Source organism: Psammomys obesus, unplaced genomic scaffold (assembly GCF_907164565.1).
Source record: "Psammomys obesus unplaced genomic scaffold, mPsaObe1.curated_primary_1811, whole genome shotgun sequence".
Classification (NCBI taxonomy): Eukaryota; Metazoa; Chordata; class Mammalia; order Rodentia; family Muridae; genus Psammomys; species Psammomys obesus.
The window spans coordinates 4,682,955-4,710,031 of NW_026585895.1; the positions used below are offsets into that span (position 1 = coordinate 4,682,955).

The window sequence follows — 27,077 nt, forward strand, 5'->3', positions numbered from 1 at the left end:
TTTCTGATACAGTGTTAAAGTTTTAATGTCTTTCCATAATGGCCTGTTTTCCCTCTGTACAGTGGTAAGATTTGAGTCATTAGTCTATCCCTAAACTACTGTTACTTGTTGTTGAACTGCTACAGGCATACACTAGTGTCTCCAAAGCTTCACTTAGCCTTGCAGATCACCGAGAACTGGGAAAGATGATGAACACAATAATATTCCATACAAAAATGGTAGATTCCTTGGTGGAAATGTTGGTGGAAACATCAGATCTCTCCATATTTTGGTATGTTGTAATTTTCCTTAAATCTAAACAGATATGTTTATTATATTTAAGTGATACTTAAATAATAGTGTTTCTTATAATTGATAATTCCTTAACTCATGATAAAATTTGAAGTTATGAATATCATGTATTCATATTCTACAGGTATTGCATATAACCTGTTTAAGTTTTTATTTAAAATGTTTTGATTTTATATAAACAGTATTACTATGAATGAATGAATGAATGAATGAATGAATGAATGAATGATACATGATAGGCACTTTGTGGGGAAATAACTATTCCTTTTTTTTTTTTTTAGTTACATTTTATTAACTCTGTATCCCAGCTGTATCCTGCACCCTTATTCCCTCCCAATCCCACCCTTCCTCCCTCATCTCCTCCCTGCCCCTTTCCAAGTCCACGGATTGGGAAGGACCTCCTCCCCTTTCATCTGGCCCTGTTTTATTAGGTCTCTTCAGGACTGGCTGCAAAGTCCTCCTCTGTGGCCTAGGAAGACTGTGCTCCTCCCTTGGGGGGTGGGGAGGTCAAAGAGCCAGCCAGTAACTATTCTTAAGGGAATAAATGTGATCAGTTGATGATCTCTCTTCACTTGGACTAAGCACACTGACCAGCCACTGGACGCTACATCATCTCCTGCTTCTAAGCTAGGGGCTGCTCAACTGATGATGTCTTTCCCAACAGCTTTTACAGCCGTGCTTTTGAGAAGATGTTTCAGCAGTGCTTGGAGTTGCCCTCTCAGTCAAGATACTCCATTGCATTTCCTCTGCTCTGCACTCACTTCATGAGCTGCACACACGAACTGTGTCCCGAAGAGGTACCCTGAGCTCAGCTGTGCTTCGTGTACTGTATTTGCTAGAGCAGACGGGTAGCCAGCCACGTGTTCAAGAAGATGTGGTTACTAAGTTATCTTTGCATAGACTCTGAAAAATTTTTGAGTAAATACATGATAAAACAGTGATCAGTAAGATACATGATAGAGGCATATAAGAATATACATGGGTGTATAAATATGCAGGTATCAGTCATTTGTCTTTCAAAACAATTGATATTTTTGGTATTAGTGTTTAAAGATTTATTCACATCCATATAATAATTCAATTCAATAAACTTTTAATACTGAAAGGACTTGAAAATCGAATATATGGCTGTGCATGGTGGCTCACACCTTTAATCCCAGTACTCAGGGAGACAGAGACAGGTGGATCTCTGAGTTCAAGGCCAGCTTGGTCTACAGAGTGAGTCCAGAGCAGCCAGAACTTTCAAGGCTCTCTTACACAGAGAAACCCTGTCTTGAAAAACCAAAGGGGGAAAAAAAAAACTGTATTATGGAATACTGACTTGTTAACATTATGCATATGCTAGACATAGCCCAGGTTTACTGACACTTAATGACACAGATCTAAACTGACATACAGCACCTGAGGATAGCTAATGAGTAATTTTGAAGATCCTAAGTATCTGTCAAAAATGTACAGTGTATCAAAGGCTAAAATTTTTAACTTAGAGAAATAAGTTTTAATGATCTATTACACTGCCTGGTAACACAGTTAATAATAGTGAGCTAGGCATGTTGGTAAACCCAGCACTCAGGAGGCTGAGGCAGGAAGGTTGCAAATTCAAGGCTAGCCTGAGCCACCTAGAGATACCGTCTCAGGAAATAGAAATAATAATGAGTATTTTAAATGCCTAAAAAGAATAGATTTTTAGCATTTTTACTACAGAAATCGGGTTGGTGAAGAGGTTAACTCTTTCTACAGTACTCACGCAGATCATAATGTCAGGGTGCTGGGGTCCACAGTGTCACAGTGCTGGCTGGGGTCCACAGTTCGTAGTTTATTCCCAGAATTAAAGAAACAACCTGTAAGTGAATAAAGCATCATATTGTATCCCCAGTCGATGCAATTACAATTTTACAACCAGTAAGGAAATACAATAAAAAGTATTTTCTCTGGTCTTTAAAAAAATTACCATTTTTTAAGTATAGCAAGACCAAAATTAAAATTGTGTACTCTATTTCTTTGTAACTTAGTGTTTACTCTCTTTTCTTAGAACTGCAGACTATGTTGAAAAGAAACTTGAGGTAGCATATCTAGATTGTGAGTATTCTGTGGGAAGAGGACTTTGAGAGAGAGGAAGTCACAGGAAGCTTTCTGAACTGAAAGGAAGATTTGTGTGACATGTTGAGAGACCCAATCGAGCCTGGTGGCCCAAGCCTGTCATCCCAAATCTGAGGCCAAGGCCAGAGGATCACATGCTTAAGGCCAGCCTAGACAGTGTAGTGAGAGCACGCCTCAAAGTTTAAAAGGGCAGGAGAGGTTAGAAATGTAGTTTATTGGTAAAGTGCTTACCAGTGAAACCTGCTTGTCTCTGGGCTCGATCCACTATATCCCCCCAAAGCCTCTGAGCTGCCCACCACATCCACATACAAAGCCTCTGAGCTGCCCACCATATACACACACATACAAAGCCTCTGAGCTGCCCACCACATACACATACAAAGCCTCTGAGCTGCCCACCACATCCACACACATACAAAGCCTCTGAGCTGCCCACCACATCCACATACAAAGCCTCTGAGCTGCCCACCACATACACACACATACAAAGCCTCTGAGCTGCCCACCACATCCACATACAAAGTGACGAGTATTTAGGTCTGGCTGCAGTGTTTGGATCTCTGTCACAGTTTGTAGTTGATTTGAAGTTAAACTCAAGGGTTACCAATTTAGGAACGATTATTTTGTTTGTTCTGTACCTTTATTTCAACAACTTAGAGGCTTGTTACATGACTATGGAAGACAAAAGAAATTGATTCTTGTTTTCTCTTTGTTTAATATTTCATTTATTAAACAGAGAATTTATGACTTCATATACTGCATACTCTAGTTTTTTTTTTAAACAAAACCCCACCAAACAGCTCTAATCCCCAAAACTAAGCAAACACAGACTCCTATAGAGATTAAGTAGCTTGTTAATTACATAGATAGAGCTATAAATATTTATACACAAGTGTATTAATAATATCTTGAAATTAAGTACATCATCCCCCCACCTGCTGAGTTCAAAAAATGCATGTTCAGTTTTACTTTTCTTCCCTTTCCCATCCCCAGGAAGCAGAAAGGGAAGAAATAGTTTTCAGAAATTTCAAACTTCTCCTTTTCCCAACTTGATTTCTAGTAATTTTCTGTATCTATTTGAGCTCGTGTGTGTTTATTGTAGAACTATGTCAAAATTTGTGTATTAGATGTAAATATTAAAGTGACTTGAGGTTAGAAAACTCTTGTCTTAAATCTTCTCATGGACATAGTGTACCTTATTTTAAAATACTGAATAACCAGATGTAGAACTTGGTGAATTTGAATGATGAAATATATCATTTATTATCTTTCTTTTTTGAGGTAGGTTCTCAGTCTTGTGATGCCCAGTGCTGGTGTTAGAGTTGTATGTTACCATGCCTGGCTAGATACGGTTAAGCTTTAGAGAGATCTTTGAGGATTGTTCTTAATCACAGTTTTCTTATAAAGTAATTAACATTATTTATTATGAACAAACATTTGTAATTTCTGTAGTAGAGAAAGTCACACATATACACTCCCCCCCCTTACAGCAGGATAGGACTGTAACTGAATTTTCAGGTTTATTAAGTGTTTTGTTTAGATCTTTTTCTTATGACCTGTGTTATATCCATCTTCTGCCTCCCAGCGCCATCATATAGGAGACCGCAGTCTCTCCCTGTGTAATATGTTCCTGGATGAAATGGCCAAACAAGCCCGAAACCTCATCACTGATATTTGCACGGAACAGTGTACTCTTAGTGACCAGGTAATAATTGAACTTTTTCCTACAGATAGAAAATTTATGAACGCAAGAGAATCAGTCATTCGATGTTACTTTTCCTTTTAAATTCTCTGACTGTGAAAAAAGCCCAGTTATGGACTCTTGTTGTGAACTCTGTAATGAAACTTCTTACAGATGTAAGGTTCGAGAGTCCATGTCTGTTCTTTATTGAGGAAACACATTTTCTACTTGATTTGGTTTTATTTAGTAGCTGTGATAGAGTTTCATAGCTTTTTCTCATCTGCTTCTACTTACTGGTGTAACTGTAAAGGAACCCAATGAAACACTTGAAGGTTTCTCTAATTTCCTAAGTGACTAGTAAATTATTTTATACTACAGTGAGTTCCTAGAACTTAACCATACTAATGATTTCGGAATCCACTTTATTTCTCTACTGAACTTCGAAATGGCTCATCTTCTCTCAGCGGCAATCCATAGAGTACCTGCGAGCCTTCCTTGGAAAATGAGGTATACTAGCCCTGGGCCCGGGATGCATCACTTAGGTACAGCCCCGCTTGCCTAGCGTGCCCAAGGACCTGTTCAGTGCCAGTGCCGCTGATAAACAAATGAAACCTAACAAATTAATTAGTTAATTGAAAAGTACCAGCTTTATCTTGTATTTGTTTTTATTTAGACGCTTTTTCTTAGTTTCTTTCAGTGGGATGTTTCATGTCCCAATCTGGGTGCTTCTTGTTCTTATTCAAGCCTCAGGGTCCGTAATACCACTGATTCAGATCCAGGACTACAGCATTGTACCTCTCCCTATTTTATACCCATATCTTTTTGTGCACATTGAGAATCTAGGTTTCTAGAACACAGATGGAAGAATTAGGATTTCCCATAATTAAAAAACATTTCTTCAAACATGCATGGAACAGTTCCATAGTAATAATAATATTGTCACCACAAATACATAATTACTGACAAAAATTTACAGTTTTTTACATATGTTCCTGGCACTAATCCTATTGGTAATGATAACGATACCGAGCTTATGAGTATTACATGCTCCACTTTGTTGATGTAACTTTCATTCACTCTTACTACCTTTCTATGAAAAACATATGTTCTACTTCATGTTTATCTCTTTGGTGGTCCACTTTTTTCTACAATCTTTTGATTCGTTTTGGGGGTTGTTTTGTTTTTGGAGAATAAGAAAATGACAACATTTCTCCCTTCTCTTTCCTCCTTTGAAATCCTTCTATATACCACCCTGCTCTCCTTTAAGTTCATAGCCTTTTCTTTCATTAATTGTCATTGCTTACAGACCACACACACGCTCCTAACTGTAACTGACCATTTGGCAGTGGACAGCCAATTGTGCTCTCCCCGGGAGTTTCCTCAGTTGCCTGTAGTTTTGTGTAGGAGTAAATACTTGTGACTTTTTCTTGTCCACTTTGGCATGTTCGTTGGTGTCCCCCTTGTTCAGCTCATGTTTGGGCCGCCATATTTTGAGCATAGTTTCTGATGTTACTAGGAGGTACAGTCTCACAGCAAATACCATGATCCTTTGACTCTTAACAATCTTTCTGCCCCCTCTTTTGCATTGTTCTCCGAGTCTTCAGTTCAGGAGTGTCTTGTAAATAATATCCATTGGGACTGGCCTCCACAGTGTGCATTTTGATTAATTGTGGTTTTCTATACGGGACGCCATGTATTAAAAATAGTATTTCCTTGATGAAGGGTGAAGGCTACATTTATCTGTAGGGCCAATGTTTATAGAATGTTGTTAGGGGTTATGCTAGTTTAGTAAATTAGTATTGTAGATTTTCCTCTGATAGCCATGACTTTACTAGCTAGCACTGAATAGTTACCTGAGTTTCCAGTACTAGACATGCTGTCTCTCTTGTTGAGTGGGTCTTAAGTCTAAGTGATGAGCTGTTGCTTCCCACAAGGTGTGCATGCCACTGCTGCAGCCTTGGGCTGTCATGCCATCGTGGTGGTTGCTGGAGGTCATAGGCGTCATAGCTGGGTAGGACTGTTAGTTGCCTCCTTCCTTTGAAGTTTGAGTAATGCCTTCTGGTGCCATGAAACATAGTCCTCAGGGACATTCAGGTTAGCTCCAGCTCAGAGGCCTCTGGGTCGCTTCTGAAGTGCATGGTGTCTTCAGCAGATAACCAAGGGCAACAGCAATTGTGAGCTTTGTGAGTCTTGAGCAGCGCTGCTTGTTGGGTCTCTCTAATTATGTGTTTTATTATTATTCCCTTTAAGATGTTGTGGAATTATTTTTGAAACTTGTGTTTCTTCTAGTCTGGTATGAATGTTGTTATTTGTGTTTTCTTTAATTTTATATGTTGGGTTGGACTTTTCTATAGAAGTATCTGTAGTTTATAGAAGTATCTATAAAATGTCAATATTTTTTTCTTATATCAGCTCTGTGTGGAATTAAAACTTGGTATTATTTCTTACTTTTGTATGCAGTTAATTATCTTAGATTTGTGAAAGACTTAGTGGCAGGTGGTTTTTCTTGCTGTTCCAGGTTCCGCTTCTCCATTCTGATACTGACTTGTGCCCTCTTTCTTTTACCTTTTTAATTCTTGTACAGTTTAATTCTATTTCCAGTTCTACTCAACATGGGACATTGTCCTTGGTAGAGTGTGGGCTGACATGTTGAGAGTTAGTGGGACTTGAAGTCCTTCAGCCCGTTTGTGGGGTCCCTTTCTTAGGGTCTCAGATTCCCTGTTCCCTCTATCTGTTTTTGCATGGACCCTGTGATCATCAGGCTCCAGCTAGGTATATTGGGGTTGTATTTTGGATGTTATTATGTTATTCATAGGTTTGGGTTTACATTCCAGCATTTGTTTCTATGTCAGTCAGACTTAACATTCTGGTTTTTAATTCATAACATTGCTGAGTTCCTTAAATATTTTTATTTTTTCTCTTTTTCAAAGGGAGGTACTGTTACAGCACACATTTCACTTGGCACAGTCCTGTGATTATTCCCATTTCCTTATATCTAAATTTTTCATTTTAGCATGTAATTGTAAAATATCTTATACTTTTGTAATAAATCTTTAAAATATGATTTTTATTGTAGGACAACTAATTAGATAGGAACATTTTGAGTATATAGGTAGCATGAGGCAGCTCTGCTGTTCAGTACAGCTCTCATCTACCTGTAACATTGTTCTCCTTTCTTTTTGCTTGATGTGTTTATCTATCAAACTAAATTATTTACTAGATTTTGTAACAATGGTTTTAGCATTATATTAGGTAGAAACCTTTTGATTTTTGTACTTTTTTTGCCACTACTTTGTTTTGTTTTGTTTCATTTTAATTGTTTCTGCTGTCAGTGTTAGAATTAGCCTTACAAAATATGGCTCCATTTGTAAAAACTTCTGCTACATAGTATTTTCAGTAGCTACTGAACACATTTAGTTTCTTTTGTCTAGATCATTTACATAATTGTAGTGACTGTTACATCTGACTCCATACTTGCCTGGGATGTTTTCACTTGTCTTTTGAATAACAACTTGAGTAAACCTTGGTACTTTGATAAGTTTCTGCCTTCCTCCATGCTCTGGAGGGCATATGGTCAAGATAGGTCAAGTGTTCCGAACATCTGTCTTATTGCTTGTCCTGACTCAGCCAAGGTGTCCTGCATTAGTTTATAGTTCAGAGAAGTTGCTGCAACAGTGTAACGTTATTTTACCAATTTCAGTTACTGCCTAAGCATTGTGCCAAAACCATCAGTCAGGCGGTGAATAAGAAGTCAAAGAAACAGACTGGCAAGAAGGGGGAGCCTGAAAGGGAGAAACCAGGTGTTGAGAGCATGAGGAAGAACAGGCTGGTGGTGACCAAGTAAGCCTTCTGCTCTTGTTATACCCCTTCTTCTGGCGGAGATGCTTTGCCCTGTGGCCTTATAACTGAGATGATGCTAGGAAGTAAAGATTGCATTTTCTAGCCCTGAAGGAAAAGACAAAACAAAAAGCTTTGTAGATTTGATTAGCTATTGGTACTTTATTTTAAAATGCACATTTCTAAAGATCCTGTTGCCATTGCTGTGACAAAATACCCAACAGAAGCAATTTTAGAAGGAAAAGGTAATTTTCGAAGGCAAAGGTAATTTTGGCTCAGGGTTCTTTTCACACAGTCCATCATGGTGGAGGAGGTAGGAAGGCAGGGCCTGAGGCCCTGGGCACATTGTGTGGTCATCCAGGAAGCAGGAGGGATGCTGGTGCACAGCTTGCTTTTGACTTACTATGCGCTGAGGCCTCAGCCCTCGCAGTGACAGTGCTCAGTCAGGGCAGGCCTCTGTTACCCTCGCACACACACAGGTTTGTTTTCTAGGTGATATAAACTATCACATGTATAACAAAAAGTGTTTGTCTTGATGTATAGAACAGTAAAGGTCAAGAATCTGTCTCAGATTTTCTGAGGAGTATTTTTAACTGAAGTCATGTAACAGGTATTTAGCACTTAGTGATACATTAGAATGTCTCCAATACCATTATCTGAAAATAGCACATGGGGGCATTTGTTGACGTTTGATTATTGGGAGGTAAATGTAAGTAGACAGTTGAGTGAATGTTTTGTTAAGTTTATAGGCAGTGCTCCGTCTCCCAGAAGAGAAGTTACTGCTGTTGGCCACAGAATACGCCCCTTTTCCTGTGGTTGCTCAGGATATTCTTTATTAGCTAAATGTATAGAAACATGAAAGATGCTGTTTAAAAATTGCTTCGTTGTGTTAGATCTAAACATTTTGAACTATCAGTCTAAGAATAATAGGTCAAATTCTGCAGTATTCTCTATAAGTCTTGATAATTTTATGATACTGATTTGGAATTACCTGTGATGAAGTATCATTTTAATTGTTATTTATTACTGTTTTTCAGCCTTGATAAGTTGCACACGGCACTTTCAGAGTTGTGCTTCTCCATAAATTATGTTCCAAACATGGTGGTCTGGGAGCACACCTTCACACCGCGGGAGTATTTGACCTCTCACCTGGAGATCCGATTCACTAAGTAAGAGGGCTCGCAGACTGCTGCTGTTCATTAGCTAATACCAGTCCTTACAAACTTTTATTAGGCATAGTGAGTCAAACTGCACTACAGGTAGCAGTGGACTGAGAATCATGTGGAGCAGGGAACTGAGATGCATATGGGCAGCAGGTTCCTGTCCCACGCTTATTATTAATTACTGACACTGCCAACGTCAGTAAGTTTCTCCAAATTTTCGGTTGTCATCTGCAAACAAATGACTAGCTTAATCTGCCTTCAGGCTTATGGGAGCTAAGTGAATAAGGGCTGGTCACCAGGCTGCAGTCAGTGAAGAAAGAACAGAGAATTGAGTGAGAAAAGAAGGAAGCAGCGTGTGTCATTGAGTGTCTAGCCCTGCTCTGCCTGTGCGTACCAGGCTGTCAGTTCTGAGTGAAGGGTTCAGGTGCTGGGTGAACATGCACAGACTAGTAAAAATTCTCCCAGTTCTGTGAATGGTATTTCAGACTTCTTAAAGTTAATTATTAAGGAATTGCTTATTACCTAATAATTTTTAATATTGGAAATCTTAGTATCTGAGAATTTTGTCAAAGGATTGTTAAAGGCTTTATGGTCATTCATGAGTAATAGCAATGGCCTGCGAATCATGGGGAGCAATGAGCTGAGACTTACTGGGCTCCTGCCCCATAATTACTACTAATTACTGACACCGCCAACGCCAGTAAGTCTCTCCCAAGTGTCTGTTGCTATGTGCTTAACGTTGTCATAAGGAAACGGTATAAAGCTTAAAACTTGAGTTGGTGTGGTAAGAGCCCTGCACCAAGAGAACAAAATAGGACTGTACAAAACAGCATTAAACCGAGTCGGCTTGGCTAGTGAAGTGGTTGGTGTTGAACACTGTCTTTGTTCCCTTTATCAAGTCAGATACCGACAGTAAAACTCCAGTGTTTAGACCCAGGGGACATTATGCCTTCTGGTGCTTAACCTTCAGCTGTGTGGGTGTCAGACTGCTGGGGGGAATCTGGGACTCCATTTTCAGGTCCCATATTTTCTTTCTAGAAAGAGTTTGGTTATAATCTGTGGGCATGCTCTTTTTTCCCCAAACCTCTGTGCAAATGATTGGGGTCAAGACAAGGGAGCAACTCGCTTTGTCGGTGTTTGTTTTGTTTTTGTTGTTTAGTTTTATTTAGTCTTAGTACTCAGGGACCAAGTACAAGAATAGTGACTTTCATCTTCAGTTGCCTTATCTGTGTGTAGTCCAGTGATGGGCGTGGCCTTCTTAAAGATGCGCCTTTACAAATACTAGTGTAAAGTTTGACGCATCTGATGCTTGCAGCAGCTGCTTAAAGTGATAGTGGCTGGTAGGATGGCTCAGCAGGTAAAGGTGCATTCTACGAAGCAAGCCAACACTTCATAGGAGAGAACTGGCTTTACAACACTGTCCTCCAGCCTCCACACGGGTACCATGCATGTGGGCGTGCGCACACACACACACACACACACACACACACACACTCGTGTGCACACACATCCACATAAATGTAATTATCAATACTTAGCAGTAAGCCAATTTAAAGAAGAAATTTTAAGGGAATAGGCGGGACTAATGTAGAAAAACATCATTTAGAGTTAATTAAAAATCATCATTTAAGTCAGGCAAACATTTATAGGTGATCGTATATTTGTCAGCTTTAGACTAGCAGGGATACGTTTATAAATGCCTAATTGAACTATTTCTCTAGTTATGTAATTACATGTCTTTTTAAACGTTTGGAAACTTTGCTTATTCTAAACAGACTACCTCCAAACAGTGACTCCTTTTAGAGTTTACTTATTTTTGAACCATATTTTATTTCATTTCTGAAATGTTAGTAATGATAAGTACATAGTCATGATATTAAGTATTGGGATTGTAGTTTATTCACATAAAATCTAAAAAGCTTCAAGCAGCAGTGCCAACCAGATTTAAGCAATAGGTTAAATAGCTCATTTACCTTACTATATTAATGCAGTTTTTGAAGTCCTTTATGTGTTTAATCATTGTCATTAACTTACATTTTCAGAATGTTTTTCAATTATTTGTATTCCTATTCATCACTTTTTAGGTTATTGAGATAATGACAGTAGTGATTTCCTGGTTTTATTTTAGAAATCTTTAAAAATTGATATATTATTCATTTGATATTAGATGTTAGATTGGGTAGATTGTTTACATAAATGGGAAAAATCTTCCTTTTTTTTATTACCCCCAGATCAATTGTTGGCATGACAATGTATAATCAAGCTACGCAGGAAATTGCAAAACCATCAGAGCTTCTAACAAGTGTAAGAGCATATATGACTGTACTCCAGTCCATAGAAAACTATGTACAGATTGATATCACCAGAGTGTTTAATAATGTTCTTCTTCAACAAACCCAACACTTAGACAGTCATGGAGAACCAACCATCACAAGTCTGTACACAAATTGGTAAGAAGCACATTTGGGAATTTTGAATAATGAAAGTTCTGTTCTGCGATGAATGAATCTTGCCTGCATGTGTGTGTGTGCTACACGTGTGCAGGTACCCTCAAAGCCCAGAGGAGGCAGCAGATCCCCTAAAAGTCATGGCCAGTCATAAACCAGCATGTTGGTGCTGGGAGCCAAACCTGGGCCTTCTGAAAAGGCAGCCAGTACGCTGCCCATTGAGCATCTCTCCAGCATCATGTGCTCATTGAGTTTATCGATTAGCTTAAAACTTAATATAGGGATGGACACTGTAATAAATATTTAAACATTTCTCTTTAGGTACTTGGAAACCTTATTAAGACAAGTCAGCAATGGCCATATAGCTTATTTTCCTGCAATGAAAGCATTTGTGAATTTACCCACAGAAAACGAGTTAACATTCAATGCAGAGGAATATTCTGATATATCAGGTAAAAATTACTTGTGAAGAAAACTTGATTGTTTTACATGATAACTTGATTTTGGCTACTAAGTCTAGTTTGTAAGATGGGGTGGTCCAGTATGGCAGTGTTTTTTTTTTTTTTTTTTTTAATATATTTTGTCTGTCAATAAACTGAAATAAATTAATTTCCTTTCAGAAATGAGATCATTATCAGAGCTCTTAGGCCCTTATGGGATGAAGTTCCTAAGTGAGAGTCTCATGTGGCACATTTCATCACAAGTTGCTGAACTTAAGGTACATAGTCTTCATCAACTCACCTTGCTGTCCTTGTTTGCAGTGTTGAGCTTTGAACTTGTGACTCACATGTGTTAGGCAGGTGCTCTACCATTGAGCTCCATCTCTAGTCCCTTTCTCATTTTTTATTTAGAAACAGGGTCTTGTTAATTTTCCAGGCAGGCCTGGAACCTTCTGTACCAGCCTCACAAAAAGCTAATATTCCAAATGTAGGCTACTGTACATGACTTTAATTCACCCTTTAAACGGTACTTACTTTTTGTAAAACATTTTAGGAACGTTAGAAAACCTAGAATCTTACATTAACCTGACATGAAAGTGCCAACATGTAAATGAAATTGAAGTGCTTGCACAGTTTCTCAGTGGCGTCTTGTCTTAGGTACAGGTGAGAAAACAAGAGGCCTGAAATGGTGAATTAACTTGGAAAAGAGATTGGTGCTCAGGTTTCTCGTTCATAATCAAGGCTTTATTCTGTTGCATAATGATGCTTTTATTTGATTATGTTCAGAATTCTAGCCCAAGTCATTTGTTCCAATTTATAGTATTGCTTTCCACATTTCCACAGATTGTGACAGGAACATTATTAGATTATTGGGCAGTATTAGAGAATGAGTGCAGGGCCACTCAGATAGTAGGCAGGTGCTCTACCTCTAACCACGCACCTGCTGTTTTAGTTGGGGTGACTATTGCTGTGGTGAAGCACCATAACCAAAAGCAAATGGCAGAGGAAAGGGTTTCTTTGGCTTATGCTTCCACAGCACAGCTCATCCCTGTGGACTAAGTCAAGCAGCAACTCAAGCAGTCTGGGAACCTGGAGACTGGAGCTGATGCAGTCTATGGAGGGGGTGCTGCTTTCTGGCTTGCTCCCCATGGCGTGCTCAGCCTCCTTTTCTTGTAGAACCAGCCCAAGTGGAGACCCACAGTGGGCTGGGTCTTCACTCATCAATCACTGTTTAAGAACATGCCCTAGAGCCACATCTTAGGGAGGCACTTTCTGAAGGAGGTTCCCTGGTTTCTAATGACTCCATTGTGTGTGTCAAATTGACATACAACTAGCCAGCACCCCTGGCTCTTAGTGTTTTCTTTTATCTTAAATTTTTTAAGCTGGTTGGAAAATGTCTTTAGACTGCATAATGTTTAAGTAAAGATATTAAAGGCAGCAACATTTTAAATTATCATTTTTATCACTTTAGGAGTATGTCAGTGCTAAGATGATTATATTGAGTAAGCGCTATGTATTCCTAAAATGACTGTAGATTTTTGAGAGAATTTTAATTTGGGTCACTAAAACTTGTGGAACTTAGCAGACTAGAAAAGTTAAGTTTCAAAGTACCGTTGTGTGTCTAAACATACAGTGGTCCATATTCTTGCCACTCACTTCTGAATTTCCCTGACCTCTTCTTGAATTGGAAAACAGTAATCTTACAGAAATAATTTTGAGTCTTTTAGTAAAACAGTTGTATAGCATAGAACATCTGGACTTGAATTTTGTTTTTTATTTTCCAAATTGTAACTCACAAGCAAGTTCTTACATCATCACACAAAGATCTGTGCCTGATTGAGCTCGCTCTTTCTCTTAGAAACTAGTGGTGGAGAATGTTGATGTGCTAACACAAATGAGGACCAGCTTTGACAAACCAGACCAGATGGCTGCACTCTTTAAAAGATTATCATGTAGGTAACTCATGGTACTTTTTTTGTGAACATTCGAAAGTTCTAACTCGCAATATTTAATTTCTAGCCAAAATTTGTAACATGAATGCAAGCAGCAAACTTTTGAAAAGTGTTCTTTAGCATAAAGAGAACTAGAAAAAACGTAATCAAAGGATCCTTTCAGTGTATATCTTCTTTTTCTTTTTTTGGTGGCAGGGTCTTAACTCAGGCTAGCCTTAAACTCAAAGGTCTGCCTGCCTCTGCTTCTTGAGTTGTTAGGATTAAGGATATGTGCCGCTACACCAGCTTTACTTGAAATGCTTGGCTCTATTTTTAATATGTCAGTTATTAGGTAGTATTTATATTAAGTCTACATTAATTAGACTAGAAGGTAATTAACTCCTGAGTCTAAAACTTTCTAAAAACTCAGTCTTGCTAGAATGTCCGATCTCTGAGTGAAGGCTGTGGTATGCATTGACAGGTGTTAATCTCTGTAGCCATGACTACAGTCAGCAGTTGTGTTGTCTCAGAACCCCTGCTCTGTTGTCCTCTCCCTACTCCTGAACTCACACAGCCATTCCTGTCACCAGACTCCTGTCTGGCTTCTCTCACCTAGCATGCTCTTGAGTATTACCTGTCTCTGTTTGGGCACTGGATAATAATTTGGCTTTTGTTTTGTTGTACTTCTTCTTCTTTTTTTTTTTTTTTTTTTTTTTAATATCTTCCTGAACCTGGTGGAGAAGCTATACTTTACTCATACTGGTAAAGATCTTCGGAATACTAGAAACTTAAGAAACACAAAATTATTTGTATTGGAGAAAGGCACAGTGAGTTCATTTCTCTACAGAAATCCCAACGTCCTCAGTAGCAGTGTGCATGCTTGACATGTGCAAGATCTTGGCCTTTTTCCTAGCCTCAGTGCATCCAAAACAGTGCCAGCACTCAGAAACAGAGCATGCGTGTGATAGGCTCGCCACTTGATAGTTTCCTCTCAGAATGGTTTTATTGGTTGTCTTCTGCTTTTAAAACCTCACTTAATAAAAATTACCATAAAATTAGTGCTAGAACACACTAAAGATGGTCTTGTAGAACACAGCAATAGTTTCCAGAACTTAAAAAGGAAGCAGTAAAGGATTTTGGGATGTGATGTTTATCACAGAAGTGATAATTGGTAACAAATATATACACTATAATTTCATACACCAAGATGAAGGGAAAAGTGGAAGTAAATAGAAAAATTTTAACGTTTAATTTGTATTATTATTTTGCTATCTCTTTGTTTTCTCTATTCTTCATTGTTTGTGTTTTTTGTTTTTATATTTTGAGATAGCGTTTCTGTGTGTAGCCTTGGCTGTCCTGGAACTCACTCGGTAGAACAGACTGGCCTTGAACTCACAGAGATCCATCCGCCTCTGCTTCCCAGAGTACTGGAATTACAGGCGTGTGCCACCAAACCTTTATTTTATTATTTTGCTATCTCTGTGTTTTCACTGTTCATTGTTTTTGTTTCTCAGTTTTGGAGTCAACTGACCACAAGCTGACCATTAACCCTAAATGTACCTAATGCTCCTAGTAATAAGCAGACTTTTGATTGGATCTTTTGAAGCAACTAATACACTGGTCCTTAACTTTGCAGTTGAGACAAAATGGAACGTGCTAAAGTTCCAAAGAGAATTTTCAGACTTAAAATAAAATTCACTGTTCCTTACTAAGATTATGCATGATTAAATTTTGTGTATAATAAGACTTTGGAATTTGCTAAAACAAAAATTATTGACTCTTTATGACCCATGTTTATAAAATTGGCCTTAAAATAAAATATATTAAGCCTATTTTATGTGTTGTCAGAAAAAGAAAAGATGTGCTTGAGTGAGGCTTCTTCCGAGCAGGTGGCTACTCTTTAGGGTGAAATGCTTTCAAATGTCCTTGCCTTTGACCCCTGTCTTGAGCTTCCTTCCTCTCACATCCAGAAAGCCAGATGTTCCATTTAGAACCACCAAGTCATTCTATTACAGAGACAAGGCATCATGATTTACTAAACGTGGCTTTGAATTGGGGATAGGTGTGGAATTTGCTTTTTACTTTGGGGCTTCTGTATCAGTGAAAAAAAATCTCATAGTGCCCCTTCCTCTCCTCTGGCAAATCATTCTTGGACCCAGGCTGTCACCTGATTCCAGACTGTTCAGTCTTTCTGCCATGACTCATCCTTTCAAAACTATTTCATTCACTTTGTCCTCCCATCCCCATGTCTAAAACTGTTTAGGAGGGTAATCTTGCTTGAGATTATTCCGCAGTAAAGTCTTGACATTTGGAGCTCTGTGTCCAGACCCTCGCCTGTGTCCCAGTACTCCCTTCCATTGGTGGTCACCGAAACCCCGGGCCTCTCACTTTCATACCACTCTGTGTTTTATTTACCCTTTATAAGTTTTAGTTAGTGAAGCTTTCTCTCTTTTTTGTTTTATCTTTAATAAACATTTAGAGTGGGTGTGTATCTGTGTGTGCTTCATCTCTAGCTCTCTCCTTACAGCTACCTCTGCCAACTTTATGAGGGCATTATTTCAAGATCATGGTGAATGTGAACTTCTAATTCATTTAGAAGAACAGCGTTTGTGCGTACAGGTGTGTGTGTGTGTGTGTGTGTGTGTGTGTGTGTGTGTGTGTGAATTGAGAAATATTTTAAAGTTTAAATATTGGCTATTGATGGTTTTTTGACATTTATTAAATCAGATTTCCATTAGTCATGGTATTTATTGCAGAAATTTTGATTTTGAAAGTTTTCGCCAAAACTATAAAAAAAAATCAATTCATGTTATGTTTTGTTTTTTTCTTTCTTTCCTTCTCCCTTCCTTGCAATTTAGCTGTTGATAGTGTCTTGAAAAGGATGACGATAATTGGTGTTATTTTATCCTTCCGGTCATTGGCACAAGAAGCACTGAGAGATGTAAGAAACCATTTCCAATCATCTCTTTCAAAACTTAAAATTCACCATTAGCAGTGATAAGAGTAAAATTTCAGTTTGCGTAGTGATGGTAAATAAAGTACATTTTTGGTTTGGTATTGAAATTTGGTTAAATGTACTATTTCAGCTGTGTTCCACATTAAAGCACTCCTTTTGAACTGTGCTCATCTCAACACTTAATACATATCCTTTCCATATATTTTGGCCTTTTGTAAAGATCCAATGAAAGTTAACACTTTGTGTGAAAACATGATCTTATTAAATGGTCATAAGTGTACAGCAGTCCGTTGTCGCTGACCCTGGGTTTTCATTTATTGTCCTGCCTAGGTTTTGTCCTACCACATTCCTTTTCTCGTGAGTTCCATTGAAGATTTCAAGGATCACATTCCAAGGGAAACTGACATGAAGGTAGAGCTTTTGTTAGCCTTTGTAGTTTTAAAGTGAGATGTTCACATTACGTAAGAAATAAAATGCAACAACTGGTGGCAGCATGCATGCCTGTGATGCGGCTTCTCTGAGCTCCCTGTGCCTGAGAGCCTAAGCCCGCTGCAAGTCAGACAGTCTTCTCCCATCAGCTCGAAGGACATGGAAGTTTGTTTAAAACGGATCTTTTCCCCTTGTATGGTCCTGAAGCGGAAATGGGAGTTCTTTTAAACTTAGTTAAAAATCGGTATTTTAAAGCCTTAAAAAAGAGTGTTATCATCTAATCAAAACCAGTTTTCTTTGATATTTATTTTTTCATTAATGAATACAAGACAGGAAGTTGTTAGCTTTTTAAATGGTCCATAGTTATTTGTTTTAAAACTTTTGATCGATGTGATCTAACCACTGATTTAATCCCAGCTGTGATTTCCTAGTAAATTTAAATCACATGATATACAAGGAGGCATAGGTATTTAAAGTGTCCATGTTTGAGAGATGATTTTGTACTTGGTTTAGTGTGTCTATGTGTTTATCTGTCCGTTTGTCCCAGGGATCAAACACAAGTTGTCAGGCTTGGTGGCAGGAGCCTCTGCCCATGAATAACTTGACTCTTGAATAGTGCTCAAGTTTTATAGTGATGGCTTTCAAACTTTAGGGTAGGAAAGGATTTGAGCAGCTTCCTGTGTAGCTCACAGTGGCCATGCACTCTAAATAATCCTCCTGCATTGGCCTCCCAAATGCTGGGATTACAGATTTGTGCCACCATCTGTCTTTTTTCCTTTGCTTTTCCTCTAGAGCTTGAACTCCGTTGCCAGGCTTATGCAGCAAGTGACTTTTCCCACAGAGCCATCGCTAGCCCACGTAATTTTATTTTTGAAATGTCAAGAGTTAGTATAGCCTTTGTAGACTCATGATTTGTACATTTCCACCACTGACTTATCTTTTCAGCTCCTTGGTAATATCCAAGAATTACATTAATTTCATTATACTTTGACTTATCTCTTTTTTTGTTTGTTTGTTTGTTTGTAGTTTTTCTATCAAACAAACAAACATTGTCTTGACAAAGGTCATCAAGACTTATAGCTGTATTTTCTTCCAAGTTTTAAGAAATTTAACTTTTATATTTTTGATGCATTTTGAATAGATGTTTGTGTGTGGTGAGCAGCAACATAGTGAATGGGTTTTTGGTCTGAGCTTTATTAGCTGTAAGATCAAAGATAATTATATGTACAGTTTTCACTAAAATATCAGCCTAGCTTGACTAATTGGAATCCATGCATGGTGTAGAAAATTAATTATCAGAAATTGCTTTCTCAGATTTTTTAATTAGTGTTTCTTAAATTTTTCTGTAATTAATTTGCATTGTTAAAGATCTGATTAAGCATTGCTTATAGCTCTGATTCTACATCTGATTAAGCATTGAATCCCTGATGTTTTTCACTAAGTAACTGTGGTCTTAAGCATAGGGTCAATACTATTAATTCACATTTGTTTGTTTATTCATCTCTTGGCATTTACTGTAGCCCAGGCTGGACTTGAACATTGAAGTGCTGATGTTACAGGCATGCGCCACCACAACTGGCTTCACTTACCCATTTCTTCAGACTTGATATTTTACATCCATGTTTCCAAGACTTTGGAGTGATTCTGTAGATGTTGCCACAGAGCGGCTACAGCCTTGTCTGTCTGCACGGCGGGCAGTGCTAAGGAGCAGGCCAGCTGACTGTGCAGCTGCCAGCTGTATGCCTGCGTATCCGTCTCCCCTGATTTATACCGTAACTACTTTCTTACTGAAGCAAACTTCTTCAGGAGTTTTAAAAAACATTTATTTCTCTGTAATTCTTGTGTTTTTGTCAGGTTGCGATGAATGTGTATGAGTTGTCATCAGCTGCTGGACTGCCATGTGAGATTGATCCTGCATTAGTGGTAGCTCTTTCGTCACAAAAATCAGGTATGATGCATTAAGGTAGATAGTTTTCTTGTTAAAATTCTAGGTCAGCCTAGGTATTCATGTGATACATATTTTTGCAAGTATCTTCTTGGTGTTATGCTTTATTTCTTACTTGCTTGTTTATTTATTTGCTTAGTTACTTACTTGTAATGGGAACACATCAGGATAGAAAAGACAGAACCCTTTTGCTTTGGAATTTTTGCTGCACTCATTACTATCCAAGCCATACTCCTAGCTGAGGCTGTTAAAGCTGTTTCGTGTAGATACTACGATAGTGCAGAGGAGCAACACCATTGCAGCTTTAATAAGCTCAAGGAGAAGAGGAAGAACCACATAATACAAATTGAGATGGAGGAACAAACGTAGTCAGAGAGAAAACAAACTTGGGAGAAAGCTCCTAAGAAAGTAGAAAGGGAATCCTCAAGCATATAGCATTAGTGAGCTGTGGAGAAGAGAGTAGAGTCAGTGGCACTTCAGTGCAAGGGCATGCAGATGAAACAGCTCTGTTGGGAACACAAAAGTAAAGCCGCTGTAGCTGGAGGCAGGAGGAAACGAAGGCATCGTGCTTGGGTAGGCCCTGTATATTTAGTGCCTAGGCTGTACTGCAGCTTATGAAAGGACCTTCTGAGATGGAGAAGATGAGAACGCTTGTGTGCTGTGAAGACAGTCCTTATGATTGCCAGGAAGCTGACAACTACAATAGACTGTCCTATTTTAATTAGAAGAGTCACCATAAAAAGTTGATATATTGGGCTGGAGGGATGCCTCCGTGGTTAGGAGCACTGTCTGCGCTTCCAGAGGACTGGGGTTCAGTTCCCAGCATCCACATGGCAGCTCACAACTGTAACCTCAATTCCAAGGAATCTGACACCTTTGCACAAATGCACATAAAATAAAATCAAATAAGTTATAGTTTTAAAAGTTGATATATTACTTAAAATTAACCATTTAAAAAAAAATTAAGTCCAATCCTTTGAAGCATAGTACCAAAGATGTTCCACATAATTCTAGATTTCTCTACTGTGAAAATAAGTATCTTTTTTATGCATTGAAATGCCCTTCTCTCCTCTTGACTTTCATTATTTTTAATTGTTTTTGTTTATCTGTGTGAGTTTTGCTTGCACTGAATGAGTTTTGCCTGCACTTACATATGTGTACTATATGTGTGCCTGATGCCCAACGACATGGAGAAATAAGGAATGCAGTTTCCTTGCAAATATTGTTATCCTTTAACCAATATATGTAAAATTATATTCATAGCTATCTTAGGGAAGGAAAGGGATTTTTTTTTCTTTTAGTCAGTTTTCAGATTATGGGATAAAAAATGTATAAATGGTAATTTTTATGGTGTTCTCAATCAGTTTTCAATTAGGAAATTGTTTTTATTGATTTATTTACTTTACATCCTGTTAGGACATTCCGTTCCCTCCTCTCCTCAGTTAGGAAATTTTAATTAAAATTTTATTACCTTTATTTTTAAGTTAGACTATTTTTTAGATAATTTTGAAGAAAAGGTTGATTTTTATTCCTCATTTTTTTCTTTAGAGAACATTAGTCCAGAAGAAGAGTATAAAATCGCTTGCCTCCTGATGGTCTTTGTAGCAGTTTCCTTGCCCACGCTGGCCAGCAATGTGATGTCGCAGTACAGCCCCGCCATAGAAGGTACCTGGCTTAACACTGTGTGACAGTGGAAGCACATTGAGTTTAAGGCTACATGTGCTTTCCTCTTTGGGCAACTAATGTTCTTTTATGATAAAATGTAGATCAGGTTCTGCCAAATAGTAGCTTTGTAATGGGCATCTGCTGCTTTTTCTAAGCCCTGGTTTTCTGAAATAAGAAATGTGTGTAGGTCCGCTTAAACGTGCAGCAGAGGATGTACATGTCTAGATCATAGGATGATTTTTAGGGGCAGAGAGAGAATGTGTTTTAAGCACCTTAGCTCTTATTGACATTTCCAAGGTGTCCAACTGAGTATCATGTCTTTGGAGAAGTTTGCCTGCTAATGAAATATTTACCTGGTCCTTAGTTGCATCCATGCTGTGATATTGAAAACCACTTGTGCTCATAAAAATAAAAGAGTAAATCACTTTACATCTGAACACTTAGTCATACAGCTGTTTATGCAGACTGAGGAGGCATTAAAAGCTCGCCTTCTATGTCTTACGATGTACAGTATTTTGGTGTTGCGCAGACTCTACAGACCTGTTCGTTCTTCCCAGGGCACTGCAACAATATACACTGTCTGGCCAAAGCCATCAACCAGATTGCTGCAGCTTTGTTTACAATTCACAAAGGAAGTATTGAAGACCGGCTCAAAGAATTCCTGGCGGTATGTCCACTCAAATACCAGAACTTAAGGACATTTACAGAAAAACAAAAACAAAAAGTTATACCTATTGATGTAACAGTGAAATCCAATTTTATTTAGTGTTCTCCAATGACATTTTTATCCTCAGTTTATTAAGAATATAAATCTCTTTGATATTTTAATGTTTTGTTTTTGGAAAGAGAAGCAAGTTACATCAAGTTTATCATTGTTTTCCCTCTAGCTGAGCTCTCTCTCTCTTTTCCAGAGCTCTGCTATAAGGCCTTTTTGCTTAAACTAATGTTTGGACCAGAGATTTTCATCACATTGGGAAAAAAAAAGTTTTTTTTTTAATTTAAAGAAAAATGGAAACCAAGAGAGATAATGTGTGCTTTAAAAGATAGAATTTACTCATTTCCATTCGCATAGAAATGAAGACCGTGAATGGTGACAAACTCCATACTGAGAGCTGTGGCGGTGCATATGGGTAATACCATGATTACTGGGGAGGCAGAGATGGATTACAGTTGACAACCTCTCTCCAGAAACCAAAGCCAAGAGTGTTTGCGCCTCAGCTCGCAGGCCTGCGTTGTACAGTTCACAGCCACCTGCGCCTGCAGTCCCAGGGAAGCTGACACGGTCTTCCGGCCACCATGGCCACTGCACACACATGGCACACACACATTCAGGCACTCACACAAATGAATCAAAGTCAATATTTAAAACAGTAGCAAAGGGGATTTTTCCCGTCTTTGACTACTAGTTGAAGAAGTCCTATTAGTGAGTAAAAAAACTCAACAGTAGACGTTGAGGATGCTTACAGTTCTTCCAGAGGCTCCGTTCCTGGCAGCCACATCAAACATCTCACGACTGCCATAGCTCCAGCTCTTGGGGTCCAATGCCCGCTTGTACACAAACTCATGTAGGCATTTATACACATAAACAGAATAAATAAATTGTAAAATATATGTGACTTGCTACCAGAACAGAGTATGTTAAATCTGTTCAGACATGACTTAGTGCAGTGTTTTCTTTATGAACATATCTTTTTCATATGTTGCTTAAAGAGAAATAGTTCAAGCAAAAAATTAACTCGAGTATTTATTTTGTTGAAAATCCTGTTAGCTTTTAAATTAAAAAAAAAAATTATAGCTAAATACAACAATAATTTGTATTTTTAATTTGCTATATTTCTTTCAGAGTTTAATGTCCTTTCTCAAAATTACTATGAAATAAGCCCAGTATGAAATTTTTTTCTTGTAGAGGACCTTAAAAATACACAGTAGATTTTCTTCTTAATCTATAGGATATGCATTCTAAGTTCCCCACCCCAAGAGCATACTTAAAGCCTGGTGGTCCTGAACCACATACATACGTGCATGCACACACATGTACTAATTATACACAGTACACTATTAAAGCATAAGTCATTACTAGAAATATAGAGACGTTTTACCAGTATACTGTAATAAAGTTAGGCAGGGGTAGTCTCTCAAAATACTTTATTGTACTGTGCTCACCCTTGCTGTGATACTGAGATGACATGGGCGTGGGTAAGATAAGTGAACGTGAATGCTGTAGACACTGGAGTGGTGTGATGGTAGGTATTGGTTTTTATAGTACTTCAAGGGGAGGACCATCTGCTGTAGATGATAGTACTCATTAAGCCGGGAGAATATCATGACTTGATACCAGAGCAGTGCCAAGTCTACCTGTCAGCAGTGGCCTGCCGTGGGCTTGGACACTAGTAGCGGAGAGTGTTGATGGCTGGGGACTCTCGGCAGCCGTTAACAGAAACCTTTCACAAGAATCTTGTACTCAGTGCTGGCTATATTCTTAACCCTTGAAAGCATTGGTACAGAGTTGGAACCCTTGAGTGGCCGTGTGCTTGACCTCAGTGCTAGGTTCACCCAACAGCCCTTCCTCCATTGGTCTGAACTTTACAGTCTGTGTGGTGTGGAGCACTTCTGCATACTCTGTAACACCTGCCTGCTGTTTCTGCTCTAGCTTCCTTTTTCATCCTCTGTATTATCTGTAGAAGTCTCAGGTTCTCACGGGTCCTCATGTGTTAATACCACTCAGGGCACTTCAGCATGTTCTTCACCAACTATTTCAGCAGGTCCTTTCCCACCTACTTGTCCTCTTGCTTTTAAATACTTTCCTGATTTTTCTGTCTATATCCAGAAAGCCTTTATAACAACACATTCATCACCGCATCTGCGAGTTCCTCATATTGTTTCTACTTTTTACTAAGCCACTGCAGCTTGAATGGATGTTACTGTGTCCATAAAGTCATTCCTTTTCAGTACTGCATTATGTCCAGGGTGGGGTTTACTTTGATTGCTGGTTGGTTACAATCAAATGCCTGGGAGGTGGCTATGGCCTTTCTAAACTAAATAATACTCCAGTCAAATTGAAAAACTCAACATTACATTTTATTTCCTTCTTTCCTTTCTTCCTTTTTTCCTTCCTTCTCTTCTTCTTTCCCTTCCTTCCTTCCTTCCCTGCCTCCCTCCCTCCTTTCCTTCCCTCCTCCTTTCTCTCCCTACCTCCTTCCTTCATTGGGTTTCTTGAGACAGGGTCTTTCTGTGTAGTCCCAGCTGTCCTTTATTTTGTGTAGACTAGACTGGCCTCTAATTCATAGAGATCTGCTTGCTTCCAAGCACTAGATTAAAGGCATGCACCGCCATTCCTGATGCAGCATTACGTTTTCATTGTCTCTTTTTGTTGAAGTTTAGGGTGCTCAGATGTTGTCTATTAGTCATGGGTCTTTTGATTCCAACCCTGCTTCCAGCATTTTTTTTCCTAGTTCTGGAATGTGTAAGCACTATGACTGTCCCCATGCTCTGGTTATGTTTTTGTTTCTGAGATCCTTGTGTCTATCGCTCTGTGCTGTGGCGTACACTATGACTGTAACCTTCAGTTTGCCATGTAGCAGCAACACTAGAACAGTTTCCATTTTACAACTACATTAGCTCTTCCTTAGGTTTTCAGAGTCTCTGCAGAAACTTTTCCTTCCTGTGGGGATGTCTACATTTTCACAGGAAGGAAAGACGTACTGCTCTCTTTGTCTGTACAGTGCCAAGCAGCAGAGCTGGTGTGTGGCACCACGGTATAGCAGGTGCTGCTTTACCTGCCATTCAGCCAATTACCTGATGAGCAAGTGACTGACAAGCAGGTATATACATAGGATGGCTGCGCTGGACAGAAGGATGGCTGGGACAACAGGGAAGGTGGAGCACAATCATGAAGTTCCATCTACTTAGAATGGCATGTAATTCAAATTTAGGAACTGATTGGGAATCGGAAAATTCTGTACTTTTCCGTTTTGTTTTCCAACCATAGCTGGCTATCAAAAGCAGAACTATTTGTAAAAGGAGGGGCTGCTGTTTAGTTATTATAGATCTTGAGAAGAGAAAAAAAAAAACAATTTGGATACTTTTAGGAAACAAACTTGAGGAAAATGTCAGTTTCAATGCATATTTGTTCAGTGTGAGGTCTCTAGTCATCGTACTTTATACATTGAATAGTTGAAGCATGTTGGAGGTTGAATTGTAATGAAAATGAACAAGCAAGTGAGCAGTGGTTCATTGCCAACCTCATTGACTATATGTGTGTGCCTTCAAAGCTTGCGTCCTCCAGTCTACTGAAGATCGGCCAAGAGACAGATAAAACTACAACAAGAAATAGAGAGTCTGTTTATTTGCTACTGGATATGGTACGTCTCATTTCAACTTAACTTTTATTGATAACAAAAAAAGTTCCAGTCCTTAGTATGTCTCTTCTTGGCAAGTGAAAACTGTACTGGTGTTTTGTATTGTTTTTCTTGTGAATTTTGGTTTTCCTCCATTTCTTGTGCTCACTCCACCCAAACCATATACTTTCTAAACATCCCTGCAGAGCCTGCCACTACTCCCATTCAGCCATAGTCGACAATAGGAAGTAATGAGACCACAGGTGGGTAAGCACTGTCTGCATCATGCTATAAGGGTGTGCTCAGGCCTGGTATTGCCTGCTGTGCCAAGGTCAGGTCTCTGAGCTTCCGCGTGGCAGTGTCTGGGAGTCCACCTCGAAGCTCTTCTTGCAGGAGTCTTCTTTGCCTTCGGAGGTCTGCGTCTGCCTTGAGGATCAGCACCTTTCCTGATCATTCAGCCCTGGATTAGTCTTGGTTCCTTTTGAACTCTAGAATTCATTGTTTCCATTCAATTATGGACAGTCTCTGTGTGTATGTGTGTGTGTTTTACTTTACATTCTAGCTTGGTGTTGAGCCTCTTAAAATGTGCGATTACATTTCTAATGCTTTTGTATTCCTTTTTATGTTTAGAGTATGGCTGAAGATCTATGTTCCCTGTGTTCCTACTGATTAACTGATAAACTTGAGAATAGCATTTAAAAATATTTTGATAAAGTTCACTCTAGCACATTTGGATTTTAGATTTTGAAGTAAAATGGTTTGTGTCTGTTTCTAGTGAGAGGAATACAGAGTTGTTGATTACTACTTCCACTTAGTGAATAGCTTGAATTTGACACTGTGTTTGCTTTTTCAGATTGTCCAGGAATCACCATTCCTGACAATGGATCTCTTGGAGTCTTGTTTTCCGTATGTATTGCTGAGAAATGCATACCATGCTGTCTACAAACAGAGTGTTACATCTTCTGCATAGAATACGCACTCAAGACAAGCACGAGCTTTTGTTGCCTTGTTTTATCTGTGAACTGTGGAACTATTTTACCTTAACGCCTGAAAATAGTTTTGTGGATTAAATTTTCTTCATGCCGATGTATTTTCTGATCATGGGCTTCCTAATACGGTTGTACTACGGTATATTTGGTTGATTTAATTACACATTCTCAAAACTCAGTGAAAATCTATGATTTTAGAGTATCATTTGTTTGAAATACCATTAACACTATGTTTTTGATAACTGATAATGAAAAAAAAAACTTGCTTGTTTATTTCTGAAAAAGAATTGTACTTAGTGATTATTTTAGATAGTGATATGATAGCCACCATCTGTGTGTAAATTATTTCATGTAGGGAGAGCTCTGATCTGTACCTATGCTTCTTTCTGAGATGAAGACTGGATGTGCATATCTGTGATGCTTACGAATACATTTATACTTTATTTTAACATTTGCCAAACTAAATACCTAACACTGTTTAACCCTAGAAACGTTAGACAACTGGAGCATTGGAAGCAGATTCTGAATTTCTCAAACAGCAGCAAATGCTGTTGCCTGTAGAAAGCCTACTGATAATCTCATCCCATGCTGCCAGTTTGGCATCAGTGCTACCATGTACCCTGCTGTATAATAAACAGCCAGACACTTGTCAACTGTTGACACAGGTGTTAGTCCTGAATCACTTTTTATATGTTTTAAAATTTGGAATTCAAGTGTATCTGCCATAACATAAATAAACACTAGACTGTATCACATTTTGAATGCTTTCTTTAAGGTCTTTGGAAATTTATTCGACAATATGAAATTTTTAGTGTAAACTTTGTTTAAAGTAAATATAGGTTTAGGGATATCTTAGAGTATTCGAT

General features: G+C 38.5%; 1 protein-coding gene across 1 annotated transcript in view; it reads left to right on the forward strand.

Moving 5' to 3' along the window:
* Nckap1 (NCK associated protein 1) overlaps positions 1-26,966 on the forward strand; it is a gene marked incomplete at its 5' end in the record, with an annotated part of 58,760 nt that extends 31,794 nt beyond the window's left edge. Inside the window, 16 exon segments of the mRNA XM_055599847.1 lie at positions 126-271; positions 956-1,088; positions 3,977-4,096; positions 7,773-7,912; positions 8,947-9,078; positions 11,304-11,522; positions 11,841-11,971; positions 12,140-12,237; positions 13,818-13,911; positions 16,749-16,831; positions 17,177-17,257; positions 19,130-19,223; positions 20,769-20,885; positions 21,443-21,552; positions 25,157-25,246; positions 26,076-26,966. Coding sequence (XP_055455822.1) covers positions 126-271; positions 956-1,088; positions 3,977-4,096; positions 7,773-7,912; positions 8,947-9,078; positions 11,304-11,522; positions 11,841-11,971; positions 12,140-12,237; positions 13,818-13,911; positions 16,749-16,831; positions 17,177-17,257; positions 19,130-19,223; positions 20,769-20,885; positions 21,443-21,552; positions 25,157-25,246; positions 26,076-26,192 — 1,905 coding nt within the window.
* Positions 26,967-27,077: the final 111 nt, after the last annotated feature.